Source organism: Dryas octopetala, chromosome 8 (genome assembly GCF_963921425.1).
Source record: "Dryas octopetala chromosome 8, drDryOcto1.1, whole genome shotgun sequence".
Classification (NCBI taxonomy): domain Eukaryota; kingdom Viridiplantae; phylum Streptophyta; class Magnoliopsida; order Rosales; family Rosaceae; genus Dryas; species Dryas octopetala.
Genome location: NC_141373.1, coordinates 468,538 through 484,643, shown reverse-complemented (window position 1 = coordinate 484,643; position 16,106 = coordinate 468,538). Strand labels below are relative to the sequence as shown.

At 37.3% G+C, this 16,106-nt stretch overlaps 3 protein-coding genes and 1 pseudogene across 4 annotated transcripts; 3 read left to right on the top strand and 1 right to left on the bottom strand.

Moving 5' to 3' along the window:
• Positions 1-2,901: 2,901 nt before the first annotated feature.
• LOC147275580 (MLO-like protein 1) lies at positions 2,902-4,757 on the bottom strand. Its single transcript, XM_086254723.1, has one exon. The coding sequence runs from the start codon at positions 4,705-4,707 to the stop codon at positions 3,199-3,201; it is 1,509 nt and encodes a 502-aa protein (XP_086110849.1). The 5' UTR covers positions 4,708-4,757; the 3' UTR covers positions 2,902-3,198.
• A 224-nt stretch (positions 4,758-4,981) lies between these two features.
• Positions 4,982-8,278, top strand: LOC147275579 (Amino acid dehydrogenase family protein). Of its 2 annotated transcripts, none has more exons than XM_086253214.1 (6): positions 4,982-5,100; positions 6,002-6,240; positions 6,320-6,503; positions 6,645-6,802; positions 6,989-7,201; positions 7,792-8,278. In XM_086253214.1, the coding sequence occupies exons 2-6, from the start codon at positions 6,127-6,129 to the stop codon at positions 8,020-8,022; spliced, it is 900 nt and encodes a 299-aa protein (XP_086109340.1). In that variant the 5' UTR covers positions 4,982-5,100; positions 6,002-6,126; the 3' UTR covers positions 8,023-8,278. The 2 variants fall into 2 exon arrangements, with proteins under 2 accessions (XP_086109340.1, XP_086109341.1); XM_086253215.1 differs by having other exon boundaries at positions 4,991-5,100; positions 6,005-6,240.
• An 812-nt stretch (positions 8,279-9,090) lies between these two features.
• On the top strand, positions 9,091-10,463 carry LOC147275578 (ferritin-like catalase Nec2 pseudogene; annotated as a pseudogene).
• A 3,403-nt stretch (positions 10,464-13,866) lies between these two features.
• LOC147275577 (ferritin-like catalase Nec2) lies at positions 13,867-15,158 on the top strand. The gene is made up of 3 exons (XM_086253213.1): positions 13,867-14,227; positions 14,316-14,541; positions 14,664-15,158. Exons 1-3 carry the CDS (start codon positions 13,881-13,883, stop codon positions 15,036-15,038), a joined length of 948 nt encoding a protein of 315 aa, XP_086109339.1. The 5' UTR covers positions 13,867-13,880; the 3' UTR covers positions 15,039-15,158.
• The last annotated feature ends 948 nt before the right edge of the window (positions 15,159-16,106 follow it).

Genomic DNA, 16,106 nt, shown 5'->3' with positions numbered 1-16,106 from the left:
GTGATTTTAGGATTTTCTTAGCTTAATTGATTTGCGTATTACGTTGAGACAAAAGATAAATGGTCGGTCAAAACAGTATATATATTGTTCGAATTGACAAATCGACGATATTTTGAGGCTGTTGTTGTTATACTGAAACGTATTTGGACGACATATGTTATACTATTCATTATGAAGACCAGAAAATTAAAGAACGAAAAGATTGAGAATCTTAATGCAAAAGCAAATGAATCCTATACACATGCATTTCGATCTTCACTGTGTAACATATCCTTCGATATTCACATGATGCACCAAGTATATATATCACACATATATTCTGTATATCTAACATGAAAATCACATTTAATTAGTATTGTAACGCACAAAATATGTCTTTTAATTTCTATAGTTCTATACATGTGGAGCTAGGCATGCAAGACCAAGATGTTTGAATGACAAACATTACGATTAAAAGAATAGAATTTTTTTTTTCTTCACTTTTTGAAATAATTAATGACCAAAGTCTTCTAAATTTAAGAAAGGGGCATGCAAAAATCCGCCTTTTGTTTGAATGATAAATATTGACAAGTGCCCTATCACTTAAGTTAGTTGGTGCATGTAAAGATGAAGATGAAAATGGTGTGATGGTACAATATATAATAACATCAACAATAAGCTAGGTAGGTAGGTAAGTAGGGTACTGAAATGTTCATTGACAGCTAAAATCTAAGCAGGTTGAGCAGGTAAGTTGGTTTATATCATATATTAATGGTGTTAATCAGTTAGCTACCCATCTCCTCCTTTTCTATTTCTTGGGCAGGTGTTGGCCAACAGGACATGTCCCACTAAGTTGGGGACCCTTGGCCTCACAATAAATAGGTCACAATTGTAGCAAGTAGTTTTCCACCACTTGCCCATTTGGATGATGAATCTGGATTCTTGACCCAGCCAAGCCAACCGACCATAAAGAGAAAACATCTACAGCACTACTACTTGACACAGTCTTAACTATTTCAGGTTCATGCCAATTACTAAATGTATCTTTTTCAAATTTCTTTTACTTTTCATTAAATTTTTACCTGAATTATTTGTATCAGAAAATTAGAAAAAACTACTTGTCCCCCAGATAAAATCTAGATTATTTTTTTATAAAAAGGGTTTACCTGAATTATTTGTATCAGAAAATTAGAAAAAAGTACTTGTCCTCCAGATAAAATCTAGATTTTTTTTTTTTAAAAAAGGGGTTTTTTTTTTTTTTGGTAACCGAAGGTGTCCTAGGCCAAATTTCGCGCACCAGACTAATCCCTTTGGCCGGTCAAAAGCATGCAATCCACGTCGGGCCTAAAAGATTCACAAATGATTTTATCTCCCTTATTGCCTGGCTCTAAAGGTCAAACTGAAAACTTGAACTCGAGTGCTTGAATTTTCAGCTACACCTCCGAACCAACACCTTGGAGTTAAAAAAATAAAGGGAATTTTGGTTACAACACAAAAGAAGAAATCAAATCCATGGAGTTTGTTCAGCAGGATTGGGCTTCTAAACTAACGCAACCCAGTGAAAAAGGCAACTGTTTTACTTGTGGCCCAAAATATTTTTGTGTAGTTAAGCCCATATAACTTAGCGGGCAGTCTTAGCCTAAGAAGTGGACTCTTATTTAGGCCCAAAGACTTTGGCCCGTGAACCCGGATCCGGAGTCAAAAGGCTCGGTTTGGTGGCAAAAATATCCCAACGCAAATAGATAAGAGAGGAGACGTTGATAGGGCGACCATTAGTCAATGTTTCTATTAAGAGTCAATTTTTATCCTCCTGTCCCGTTTTCCACTCATTTCTTTCCACCATTTTACATTGAGAGTTGGGACTTGGGAGTACCGAGTGAGCATATCAGCCACACGTGGGTTGTCTTTGCACGATAAAGCATCTTTGTTTGATAGCTCACAAGTCACAATCAACATTTTGCTTGTTTTGATTTTGAAATATTTGGAATCCAAATATGCCAAAAAGCAAATCCGGATTTGAAAGGGGCATGGAGGGCATCTTACAAATTCTTAGCGCATCAGAAATTCGAATATGATATGATATCACTCCAATGCCTATCACCTTTCAATTTTTAGCATCAGACAAAAGCACAATGAGCACATATGCTAGTAATAATGTAATATGGCATTGGATTCCGAGTCACATGACCATGTAACATGTTACATGTTCCTTCCTGCACAATTTGATATTAAGCATCTGTTCATGTATTAAGGATGATATATGCAGACAAGACAATGAATATTTTACACTAGTTGGGTCACAACATCAACTATTCAGCATCTGTTAGTTTCTAAACCCATGTGAAATTAGCCACATCAAAAGGTTCGTATCCAACCCTTTGTTCTTCTATAAGAACCCAGACAAGGCCATCTGCAATTCTAATATCTTAGGCTCTTGGCCTCACAAACACAGATTATAAACAATGAAACCTCAAAACATCTGTGGGGAGAGTTCTTCTCTATGTGAGGGATCGAAGAGAGGTTTCCGGGAAAGGCTTGGGCAGGCTTATGAGGCAGCCATGCTGGTCATGGCCAGGCATGGAGCTCAGAATGGTACGGGTCTCTTAATTTCAAAAGCAATTGAGAGACGAAGGTGGAACTACTCTGCAGAAGACCCAATGAGAACTCTGATGTTCTTGGGGTCATGGAGCCACACTTAAGCTCTTGTAATAAACAATCAAGTAGTATAGAGAATTGGGTGATGAATCAAAAATTCTTGAAATTTGAAAACATGTATGATAGTCCATGACTCATGTAATAATACCATATGAATGTGAAGAGAAATAATACTATATGAATGTATCACCAAGATATCAACAACTGTATATCAGGACATTATGTATTTGCTTTGATTAATAAAAGAACTCTTAGATGCAGAACATGTAAAGAAAACTAATTTTTGCATGAATATAATTTGTCTGATGGTAGAGCACCTTCCCCACACCAGGAAAAGAGTTCATCATCTCTTTCCCTGAATCCAAAAGAGTTAGTATGCAAGTTTGGGTTTTGCAGTAACAAGTGCAATTGGCCCAACTATTGAAAATTGTGAGAGCACTCGCTAAACTCCAAAATTTATTAGTAACAAGCTTATATTAGAAGTCAAGTAGGCACAAGCAGAAATCTAGATACAAATCATACAACAACTATAGCTATACTAATTCTACAACAATACATATCTTTTTAGTTACTCTCTTCCTGCTTGGTTGCCTTTTTGATTAATTTTCCCAGCTGAAGTCCCATAGTAGAACCATCATGGGAACTTGCTTGGCCAGAGCCAGAGGCATCGCTAGTAGCTTTTAGCTCCTTCTTTTTCTTGACCTTCTGAGCCCAACCAACAAGACCCACTTGCACATGGTCATCAAATATTGCTTTCTTGAAAGAGCTTCCCATCTGTGTGACAATGGCATAAAGTGGAAGAGTGCTGTAACTACAGAGCACCTGAATGAACACCCCAATAATAAGCCTGGGGACAATGTAACGCACTTGTCCCATTATGCAGGAGTCAAAACCATACTGAAACAATATCCAGAAAAAGAAGGCAATCTCGAAGGAGTTTTGGAAAAGGATGAAATGAATCAAGAAGAGGACAAGTTTGGGCCGATGAAACCAAAAGTGTTCATCTGATGGCTGAACTACTAGGTCCCCTTCTATGGCTATATGTTTCTCAGCAACCTCATGAGCCAACTGCGAAATTACATGCTCCAACTTAGTGCCCACAGCAAGTAGAAGAAAGAAAGGAAGGAATGCTATCCAGAAATATGTATGCCAGCCATTAACATTCAGCAGCAAGAAGATGACCACAAACACCCAAAGATACCAACTTATACCAACCACTTTCCTAAAATCATCTTCAAGAGCACGAATCATGTATTTGTGAAAATTAAACTTGGGGTTTCCCCTGCAATGGGTGTTGATGAAACCTAGTCTCAAAGTCACATAATCTGATTTGGTCACAGATGCATAAAATTGCTTGAGAAAAGATTGAAGCCAACCCAACAAGACTGAATCTTTACCCATACCCTGAAAATGGGCTCTGATAAAAGCATGTTGCTGGACATGGGTCACCTTCTTTTTAAGAACTTGTTGTGTATCATAATTCTCTTTCGCAATCGATTCCTCCCAACCCTTCCATTGACGAATCTTTATCCCCCCGAAAACAACAGTGAGCACACAGAAGCTCACATGGACAATGGCTAAGACGAAAATAAAGATATGCAAATGATGCAAGGCTTCAACTGATAACAATGGTACCTTATGCTTTTGGGCACAGTACCCGATCTGGGCCTCCGTCGACTCCTCAGCCAAAAGCTTCCGACCAGACCCAGAAATTTTCTTGAAGAAGAAGCTCATCGCATAATGGGAAGTGGTTGTTGCTGCTTCTTTTTTTTTGTCCTCGGGTTTGCAAGGCAGCAGATTCTCCATTACGCTCTCTGCAACGCAGATTTTGGAGAGGACGTTTTGGGAGACAGTGAGGAGGAGGGAGATGAAGCCCAAGAGCATGAGCTCCTCCTTCACTTTCTGCAATGCTTCATAGAGAGGCATCTGTTTCTTCTTCTTCAAGTACTTGCCTCCATAGTGGAGCAGGCGCTCCAATGCCAGAGAAATGGCGACGATCAAAGTGCACACTGCTGCAACAACCCATGTCGGTGTGAACTCTAATGAGAACCCTTCTTCGCCGCCACCAGTCATTTTGTGTGTGTCTCTCTTGCTTTCTTTTTCTCCTCTATTATTATTATCTCATCCTCCACTGCACTGTGCATAAAAGCTAAAGTTACTTTGAATATGGTAGGTAATCTTGGAATTACACTCAGAGTCTCAAGAGTCAAGACATAAATGATATATTTTTTGAGATATTTTAGTATTTTTGTCTTGACACATTGACTGCAATGGAAAATAGTAAAATACCAAACTGGCAAGTGCTAATTTGGTATTCCACAAAAAAAATAAAATAAAGTGAAATACCCAAATCCCTAATTGACCCCTCCCCTTTTCTCAGAGTCTATCTCTCACTCTTTCATATTCTCTCCCACCACAACTCTGAGTAACGACAGCACCAACCAATAACTTCGCCACTGGCCAGAGGTAAGAAACTTTTCTTATTCAGTGGTTTGCTTTGAATTCACAATTAAATGAGCATTTATGCCGATGCTCTTAGGTTCTGTAGGGCTGGTGAGTTGTGTGTAAGAGCAAGCTTTGCCAAAGATCTAATTTTGAGTAAAGTCAAATCTGAGTTTATGTTATACTAGGGACTAGGCCTCCAGATTCCAATTGAAATTGAGGGCCTGAACTGGTCCTCATAATTTCTCTTCATCTTCTTCATGAAAAGGAGATAAGGTGATATGGGTTCCTTCCCATGCCATCCCATTTCTATTGGGGTTATGATCTGTTCCATAATTATGCAGCTTTTGTAATATATTATTCATTTGTTACAGTATAAAACTCTGATTAGTAGCAATTGAGATTGTCTATATAAATCAACTAGAAATTTTGCTTTCAGCCAGGGACTTTGGTTGAAACGCAGGGAAAGCTTGCATTTTTCTTTTGTCTTTGGTTTTTTTTTTTCTTAGAAATCAAAAAATTTTTTTTATTTTTTTTTTCTGGACCCTTTCCTGGATTCTAGAATGGTTGCTTAACTTGTGTCCTATTAGAAAAGCTAAAAAGCAAGATAAGAAAAGCAAGCTCTCTGTCCTCGACTCTCAATTTGCAGTTGCTCAAATAATAAGTAAGAAAATGCAATCGAAACCGTTTTTAAAGTCCAAACTTTTTCTTTATTCTTTTGACTTCCAAATTGTGAATAAAACCTTTTGTGTTTAGTTGTTGTCCATGGTAAAGATGATATCACTCTATTCTTAACAAACTAGAAACCACTCTAAATTTGTTTCTTTAACATGTGCTGATATATGATCCACTTTCATTTTAATCTTAATTTATGATTTTTATGGGACAGTAATTGAGTAGTATGTTTTAATATCAATAATTGTAGTAGTGGGTTACAGTAACACATTGAGGTTCGAGCTCCTCATCAGCTATCCCTCAGAAACCACAGTAGACCCTCTGTCTATCTCAACCCACCTCTAATCTCTTGGAGACTGAGAGAGTGGTTGATCAATGGCGTCACAATCAGATCACAAGGCTACGATAATTGATGGCAAAGCCATAGCCCAGACTATCCGTTCCGAAATTGCTCAGGAAGTCCGCCATCTCTCTCAGAATTATGGCAAGGTTTGCTCTATCTGAATTTAGGTAATTATTTAGTGGATGAATTGTGAGTCTTTGACAATGCAATTGTGCAATTATTTAGGTGCCAGGACTGGCAGTAGTGATAGTAGGGAACAGGAAGGACTCCCAAAGCTATGTGAGCATGAAGCGAAAGGCATGCGCTGAAATTGGCATTAAATCTGTGGACATAGACCTCCCCGAGCATGTCTCCCAAGATGACCTCATTGCCAAAGTTCACGAATTAAATGCCAATCCTGATGTACATGGTTGGTTACATGAATGATGATGCTCACTGTTTAATTTTGAATTAATTGCAAAATTTTATATTTTGAGCTTAGTGGAATCTGGTTTTTTATGTCCTAAATTTGCATTGTTGGTTTTGAAAGTAGGTTTTATTTTATTAACAGGTATACTAGTCCAGCTTCCATTGCCGAAGCATATTAATGAAGAGAAAGTGTTAAGTGAAATCAGCATTGAGAAAGATGTTGATGGCTTTCATCCTCTCAACATTGGCAAGCTTGCAATGAAAGGCAGAGAACCTCTGTTCCTTCCTTGCACACCCAAGGCAAGACACTCCAGTTATGTTTTCAAACACAGATAGATGCAGACGCACACACTCATGTATGTTTTTATTTGTGAGTGTTCAGTAAAACATGCAACCCTTATTGTCCAAGATTTATTCACATGGAGCCCTGAAAGTCATCCATCTGGTAAATCACAGTTTTGCTTCATGAGTTGGTTTTCTCTGCAGGGCTGTCTTGAACTCCTGTCGCGGAGTGGTATAAGCATAAAGGGGAAGAAGGCAGTGGTGGTGGGCAGAAGTAACATAGTTGGATTGCCTGTTTCATTGCTGCTTTTGAAAGCAGATGCTACCGTTACCATAGTCCACTCTCACTCTCATGATCCAGAGAGTATCATTCGTGAAGCGGACATTATTATTGCTGCAGCAGGACAGCCAATGATGGTAGGCAGTTTATAGATTATTGTTTCTTGATATACAGTAACATCATCTTATAACATGCAGGTGTGATCTTGTTTAATATTAATTGGATTTCCATGGAAAATCTAGTCTCAGTCTGGTTCTAGTTAAAAATATGTTAAACACCTATGTAGTTCACCCACAAATACCAGCACAGAACACTAGAGGACATCCTACTAAGATATGCTTAAGATAACATTCCAAATCTTGTGCATAGTCAAATACTTCAAACATCTTAAAATATGCTTACGCAATAAAACACAAATGCAACTGAGAGAATAGGATTAGTTGTCTCATTTCATTTATCCTAAGTGAAAGTAAAAAGGATTCCTAGGCCTTGATACTTCCATAGTTCCATCATCTGTCAGACTGTCACTTTCAAGTTGTAAGACAGTACCTTTGATGCTTTTAAGCAACAAGTTGTCTGGATAAATTCTTGAAGCATACATTGGATCTGTTCTCCTATAGGTTCCTTGTCTTTGTTGTCCTCAGTGGGGATTATGATTTTTCCTTTTGAAAATATTGTGAAATCTATTCACATCAATTTTGTTATTGAATTTGTTACTGAATGTCAGATCAAGGGGAGTTGGATAAAACCCGGTGCTGCAGTCATTGATGTTGGCACAAATGCTGTAGACGACCCAAGTAAAAAGGCAGGATATAGATTGGTTGGAGATGTAGATTTCCAGGAAGCATGTAAGGTAGCTGGATGGGTAACTCCTGTTCCTGGTGGAGTAGGCCCAATGACTGTTGCAATGCTTCTCAAGAATACTTTGGATGGTGCTAAGCGTGTGATTGCACAATAAACCCCCTTTGTTCTTAGGCCCCTCCATAATATGCTGTTGCTAATTCAAGGACACAGTTCTGTAATACAGTTTGCATGCTTTCAAGCATGTAAACTATCCCAGTAGGCCTAATTTAGAAATTTGATTTTAAGGATGTGCTTTAGAAATTTGATTTTTTCATTAAAAAGTTTTGGTAAGTTCACTTCCAGTTTCAACTGATCTTGTGCTGGTTCATGCATGGTTGTATGAATAGTTACTCAACAAAATTCTTCCTACATTTCAATTGCTGATGTATAGATTTTATTAAGACTTGAATCAAACAGAGTGATTGAATGCATTTGACATTTGTTGGGCTACTCCTTGGTTGGGTGACCACTACACTCTTCTTTAGAGAAAGCTTGCCCCTTTACATAACTATTTTTAGAATCATTTACCTCTCTACAGAATATCAATAACTACCTGATTAGAAAGCTTTCTCTTAATTTACACTTAAAACAAGTTTTAATTATATACCTAACCGAAAAATCATATTTCAGCAACTGATCATGAGACACAGATGTGGATCCCATTAGGGTTGTTAAACAACCAACCCAGTTAAAGCTCATGAATCTTGTGACCTTGTGGCATGTCTAGTCAGTACTCAGTAGTCAGTGACGTGGTAATGTGAATCCTCTTATTGGTAATTGCCTTCTGGTTCATCTCATATCTCTTTACTCGTTCAATCACCTAAAACAAATCAGAAATATATGTAAACCTTTCATTGTGAAAGCAAAAGAAGAAACGAGCTGCAAGCATTAGTGTCCCATTCACTTGGCCGAAAAATACTTTCCACTTGATGGACGTTTAACCATTTGGCTAGGATTGCATTCTTTTGGGGAGGATCAAAGGACAACTCTTTTGGTGAAATTTTGTGACAATGGAGGCCAGCCATTATTCATAGTCCCCTAACCTTTTTTCTCCCTCGATCCCCAAACGGACTTGCATGTCTATATATATGTACAAGGTTGATGAATGGTTTCACTCAGATATGTGCATGACTTTTTTTATCAACTAGCTAGCTAGTTAGCCTAGTTTGGTTGCATGAAAGCCATGGCTACTTGTTCAATATCTTATTATTTCACTAGTGCCTTTGTTTTTGTTCTTGCACTGGAATATGTGTGCAGCATTGAGGTCATTAATGTGTTAAGAGTAATGTGGAACAATGTCCCACATTGGAAAACTAGAGCTTAACATATGTGCTTATAAGTCTTGGACCTCTCCACCCATTGCCAATTGGTTTTGGGTTGGATGCTCTAATTCTATCACAATGGTAGTGCTCTTAACTGCGGATCCATTGAAGCCAATGACACTCAGCGGATTGAAGTTTCTCTGAACTTGGAATACTTGGAGGCTGAATGGTTTCTGCATGGTGCTTTTGGCAAAGGCCTCGACCAAATCAGTCCAGAGTTGACCCAAGGCGGTCCTCCTCCCATTGGGGCTCAGAAGGCCAATCTCCATGATCACCCTCTTCTTCCTCTCATCATCCAAGAATTTGGTTATCAAAAAATTGGTCATATTAGGTATGTAGACATATACTCATTCACCAACTATATTGCATATTTTAATTTCGGCCAAATTAAGATTTTGGTACCTGTTTGAGCCAAGTTTCGTTAAGGCGCCTATTAATTTTGGTATTGGATAATTTGGATCACAATTCACACAATGAGTAAACTATAATACCAAAATTGAGACTACAGGTACCTTAGTGGAACTTGACTCTAACTACAGACACCAAAATCATCGTTTAGCCTTTGAATTGTTAACAACCATTAATGATGATGATGCATTACAGACACCAAAATCATCGTTTAGCCTTTAAATTGTTAACAACCATTAATGATGATGATGCATGGTATTTAGTATATTGATTAAAGTATTAATTTTCGATGATCGATCTGAGCAATTACTACAACAGTAGGAGGATTTCCAAGGCCTCTATTAGACCTGAGCCGTGAGAATTTCGCAAAACTATTTGACCAAGCACTTACTTTAGTTGGCTGCATCTCTTTTGGGGGTTGATGCTGGGACAAGATGCAGTGAAACGTACCTTACTGTATGAGAGAGCCAACAAGAAGGTGCATCCATATAACCTCACAGTGGCTGATTTCACCAACCATATTTCTGCACTTAGGAACAACCTTGGCATGTGTGGGAACAGAGATGAAGGCATCATAGTACCTGAGACGCTTGGGGCGGAGAACAAGACCATCACGAACTTCATATCCGCGAATGTGAATTCACTTTCGTATTCAAGAAAAGCAACTGAAATCTTGAGGGTTGTATATGCAACTGGCAATGAATCCCAGCCCGGCGGTTTCTTCCCCAAAGGTGCAAATGGCAACATTGCAAAGCGCTTCCTTACCTACCACCTAGTACTGCTGAATAAGCCTAGTGCTGCTAGCTCTCGGATACCAAATAAGTAACTAAGGTTGATATATATGTACTTGCCTATATGAATCTTAACAACAATAATGCTAGAGGCACTTATTAATTCCACCCATTAATTTGTTGATTTACTGATTGTTCTTTGAGAACAAATGTGGCAACTCTACCATGACATTCAATTCTCTATATATATATATATATATCCCACAAAATAAGAGTTTGAGAATCACATGTAGGATTGTTCGCACTATATAAACAACTATCAAGAATCGAGAACATTCTTTAGAGAATGACAGCTTAATCACATCATTAGACTAAATATCTTTTTATATAAGGATTATTCCTCTCTACAAGCTCCAGAAAAATTTGTGTGGAATATCACTGTGATGCTTAGATATTAATGAGTTTAATTACTCATATAGTCATATCATGATGTTGTATAATGGTCATCATATATACACAAATTTTGTCTACAAGTTGAGATCGATGAATACAATTTTGACATGTTTTCAGTTTTTTTTTTATATTCTTTTGGTCTGATATAATGAGGAATTGCTAGCTCTATAGAAAACTAAAAAGAGAAATATGTGAAACGCCATAACCCAGAGACGATCATTGTTTTTATTCTATAATTTGAAATTAATTTTGTTAAGTTTGTTATTTGATAAAGATCTACATGCACATTGGTCTCTGAAACAATTCAATGCATGACCCTTGGTGTTGGCCGGTGTGTTATTTCACTCTAAGAAATTGACCTGTAATTGTGTATTGACTGATCTTCTGTTAGATCATGCATATATATGGTTGTATGAATAATTAATTAATTAGATTGTTCTAAAAGTGGAGTAATTTTTCCTACTTTGAATTGCACCAAACATAGTGATTAAATGCATTTGTTGGGCTACTCCTTGCTCCTTTACATTTAACTATTTTTAGATGCATTTGATTAAGACTTGCACCAAACAAAGTGATTGAATGCATTTATTGGGTTTGTTGGGGTACTCTAACGCAGTGTAGCATGCAAGCAAAAGAGAATAGAGAAAACTAACGTTAACTCTAAGAAAGAATCTGGAGTCCACCAGAGAAATGAGAGAAATCTTAAAATTTTCTGATTAAAATGATAATAATGATAATACAAGCAGCCAAAAAGGTTGTTAAAATACTTTCACAACCCTAAAGGTTCGAAATTCAAAACGAAAATAAAAATAGAAATAAAGTACAATTTAGAAAACTTATTCAAAAACACTAAATTGCTTATTTGAAGTCCTAAACGAAAGAATTTGGCCAAAATAGGCCTTCGGTTATCGCCATAAACTTGGGTTTGTCTCATCGTTCCTTTCGAATCGGTATATCATGTGTTCATTTCTGACACTGGGCTGAGCTGAAGATTGTTCTTTTTCTTAGCTTTCTGGCGGTCGAGTTGTTGCATGAACCGTTCTGACATTTGTTCTACATCATACTCCTTGCTCCTTTACATTTAACTATTTTTAGATGCATTTACCCCATTACAAAATATATCAATAACTACTTGATTAGAAAGCCTTCTCTTAATTTACACATACTCTTCATGATCAGCTTATTCAAAATTTAAGCAAAGTTTATACATATTTGAAAAATCACATTTCAGCAACAGAGACAGATGTGGATGTCCCATTAGTGTTGTCAAACAATCAACTATAGAACTGAAGTTCATGAATCTTGTGACTGGTGGTATATGTCTAGTCAGTAGTCAATGACGTGGTAATGTACAAAAATTCTATTATTGGTAATTAACTTCTGGTTCATCTCTCATCTCTTACTCGTTCAATCACCTAAAACAGAACATAATTAAATATATAAATCTTGCATTGTGAAAGCAAAAGAAGAACCAAGCTGCATCACTACAAGAAAAGTGAGCAATGCTCACTATTTGGTTAACATACACTGTTTTGGCTTTGACCACATATGTCACCCTCCTTTTAGTTTGTTAACACTAACTAAAGTGTGTTAGTATGGCTTATGGGGTGACTAATTATTCTAACCAACCATTATTTTAAATGGTACTTGGTGCAACTATTGAGCATCAGCTGCTTCAATGGTGGAAAGGAAATAAGAGGGATTTACAAAATTTAATATGTTGTAAAGTCACTAACTGCATAACAGTAGGTGTTAAAGCAACACTTGACAGGTGGTGAGGCACACGCTCCAATGCCGTGTGAAATCCAACCCTGAGAAGTGAAACCTTCTAATTGATGTGGGTTGCTAACATATGACCCAGAATTCAGAACCAAATGGAAGCAACCCTACTCCTGAATTTGTATCTTCCTATATATATTTAGTATAATATATACTCTCTATATATGCTGCTGTTGAATTATGGACAGATAAACTTGCTAAAATATATAAGGCCCTCACCTTCATATATATATATATATATATTAGCAAGTTTAGATATTTTGTGAACCTAGAAATGCTTTTTGCTTTTGGAATCTGATGGCTTCATGAGATGGTTGGCTTTTGTGGATCAATTGGGTTTAGTAATTTGAAGTACCTTTAGCTTGGTGGTTGGTATAAACCTCCATGGTATGACTGTTATTTGGTGTGGAACACGTTTAAGTTTGTAATATTATGGTACTTTGTTAGTTATCCACTTTTTATTATTATTTATTAATAGATTTCAATTTAATGAATTGGGATACACCCATATGTCCACAATATTGAAGAAAATTGATATTAAGATCACTTTTTGTATGACATGCAATAAACATTAGGAAACCAATCAATTAAATTCCAGAAAAAAAAAACAATTAAATTGGTGCAGTATTTTGGAACCGAATATGCTGCAGTTGCTTAATCAATTGCCTAGCTCGTGACTACCAAAGCAGCCCAAGATGGTTTGGAGGGTCAGTATTGTACCAGCAGGACACATTAGTGTGGGAATTAATGCAAGTAGACATTAACCCACCCTACCTGTAGGACGGTCCACTCTTTGGTGGATGTATCATGTATGGTGGCTAAGCCAAATACTAACTATCAATAGTTGGTTACGGGCCAAAAGAGGTGGCCATTTAGGAAAAAATAGTTGCCTACTTGCCTTTGCCAATTAACATTTCTTGTAGTGCATGCATGACTGTCCAAATTCCAAAAAGTAGTTTCCACTTGCAGAAAGTTTACCCATTTGACTATTTGTTGCATCCTTTGGAAGTTTGGAGCAAGGATGAAGGAAAAGCTCTTTTGGGAAATTAATTCTGTGACAATATATGTGGGGAAAACAACAAAGTATATAGTTGATGAAGAAATAATTAATCAAACCTGAATTACAATTAATTGTGTGAATTGAGTACATCTTAATTCACCAAACTTAATTGATATTTCTCCCTAATTAATGGACTTGCATAGATGTCTATATATACAAGCTTGGCAATGCACAAATCACTCATAGCAACCTTTTTTGATCAACTAGTTTGGTTGCATATATGAAAGCAATGGCTATAACTACAGCGTCTTATTTCAATGCCTTCGTTTTTCTTCTTGCTCTGGAATGTCTCTGCAGCCTTGAGGTTCTCAGTAGTAGTGATCCTGCTAACTGCGGACCCATTGAAGCCAATGACACTGAGCGTATTCAATTTGCTTTGAACTTGGAATTCTTGGAGGCTGAGTTTTTTCTGCAGGGTGCTCTTGGCAAAGGGCTCGATCAAATCAGTCCAGAGTTGACCCAAGGCGGTCCTTCTCCCATTGGACCTCAGAAGGCCAATTTCGACGACGACCCTTTTGTTCTTCTCATCTTCCGAGAATTCGCTTACCAAGAAGTTGGTCATATCAGGTATGTGAATATATATACATTCATGATCCATCAACTACTTCGATCACATATACATTTTTTGAAGTTTTATATGTACATGAATTTTCAGAGCAATTACTACAACAGTAGGAGGATTCCCAAGGCCTCTGTTAGACCTGAGCCGTCAGAATTGGGCAAAACTATTTGACCAAGCACTGGGTTTCAACCTGACCCCTCCTTTTGATCCGTATGCAAACTCACTCAATTATCTGTTAGCATCCTATGCCATCCCTTATGTGGGACTAGTAGGCTATGTTGGCACCATTGAATACCTTAACAACTCTACTAATCGCAGGGTAAGAAGTAATTAATTAATCAGTTTGACTAATTTGTTGATTATATATATATTGGGTCATGTTTGATTACTGGCTGATTTCTTTCACCACTTGAATTTATGCATGGGCCGGAACTTAATTAGTTGGTTGCATCACTATTGGGTGTTGAGGCTGGACAAGATGCAGTGATACGTACAAAACTGAGTGAGAGAGCAATAGAGAAGGTGCGTCCATACAACCTCACAGTGGCTAATTTCACCAACCGTATTTCTGCGCTTAGGAACAGGCTTGCCATGTGTGGTAACAAAGACGAAGGCATCATAGTCCCCGAGACGCTCGGGGCGGAGAACAAGACCACCTCTAACTTGCTGTCAGCAGATGTGAATTCGCTTTCGTATTCAAGAGGACCAACTGAGATCTTGAGGATTGTATATGCAACTGGCAATGAATCCCTTCCCGGCGGATTCTTCCCCAAAGGTGCAAATGGCAACATTGCAAGGCGCTTCCTTACCAGCTAGCTAGTGCTGCTGCTGTATAAGCCCAGCCTGCAATCGCTACCACATTTATGCACTACTTAATTGTCTCTGACCAAATAATAACTAAGGCTGCAGACACATATATATGTACTTGGCCATGAATCTTAAAAAACATTTTTACATAATTTTTCAATTTTGTGGTAAGAATTTTAAATGTTTATACCTTTGATGCATTTCAAATTATACCTAGTGATATCTCAAGTCATGTTTTGACACTTCTAATGTCATACTCTAGAGTTTCTTAAGATGTGCCTTGGGGTATCTCAAGTCATGCCTTAAGACATCTCAAGTCGTTCCTTGAAAATTTTAAATGTTTATAACTTTTTACCCTTGATGCATTTCAAATTGTACCTAGTGACATGTCAAGTCATGTTTTAACACTTCTAAAATCATACCTAAGAGTTTCTCAAGTCGTGCGTTAGGGCATCTTAAAATCAAGAAGTTAGTCAACTTTCGCATGAAAGAAGGTAAAAGAACGAGAGTTCGTGCTATTGTTTATCAAATTTTTCATCGACTATCTCAAATTGAACGCAATGTAATCAAACTTTTGGTTGACGCCGTAGAGAATATATATAAAGCCCCTGTTTCTTGAAATTTTAAATGTTTATACCCTTGATGCATTTCAAATTGTACCTAGTGACATCCCATGTAATTTTTGACACTTCTAAAATCATACTCTAGAGTTTCTCAAGTCGTGTCTTAAGGTATCGCAAGTCATTTCTTGAAAATTTTAAATGTTGATACTCTTAATGCATTTTAAATTGTAATTAGTGACATATCAAGTCATGTTTTGACATTTCTAAAGTCATATCCTAGAGTTTCTTAAGTCATGCCTTAGGGCATTCCAAGTCGTTTCTTGAGGCATCTTAAGTCGTTTCTTAAGAATTTTAAATGTTTATACCCTTAGTGCGTTTCAAATTGTACCTAGTCGATTAAAAGGCAAAGGCAGTTAGAGAATGTTAGCCTCAGTTCCAAACAAGAAAGACCGAGAAAGCTACTTTCACCAACTTTAGAAGTGACACTGACACATTTCTAATTTTGTTCCACCTA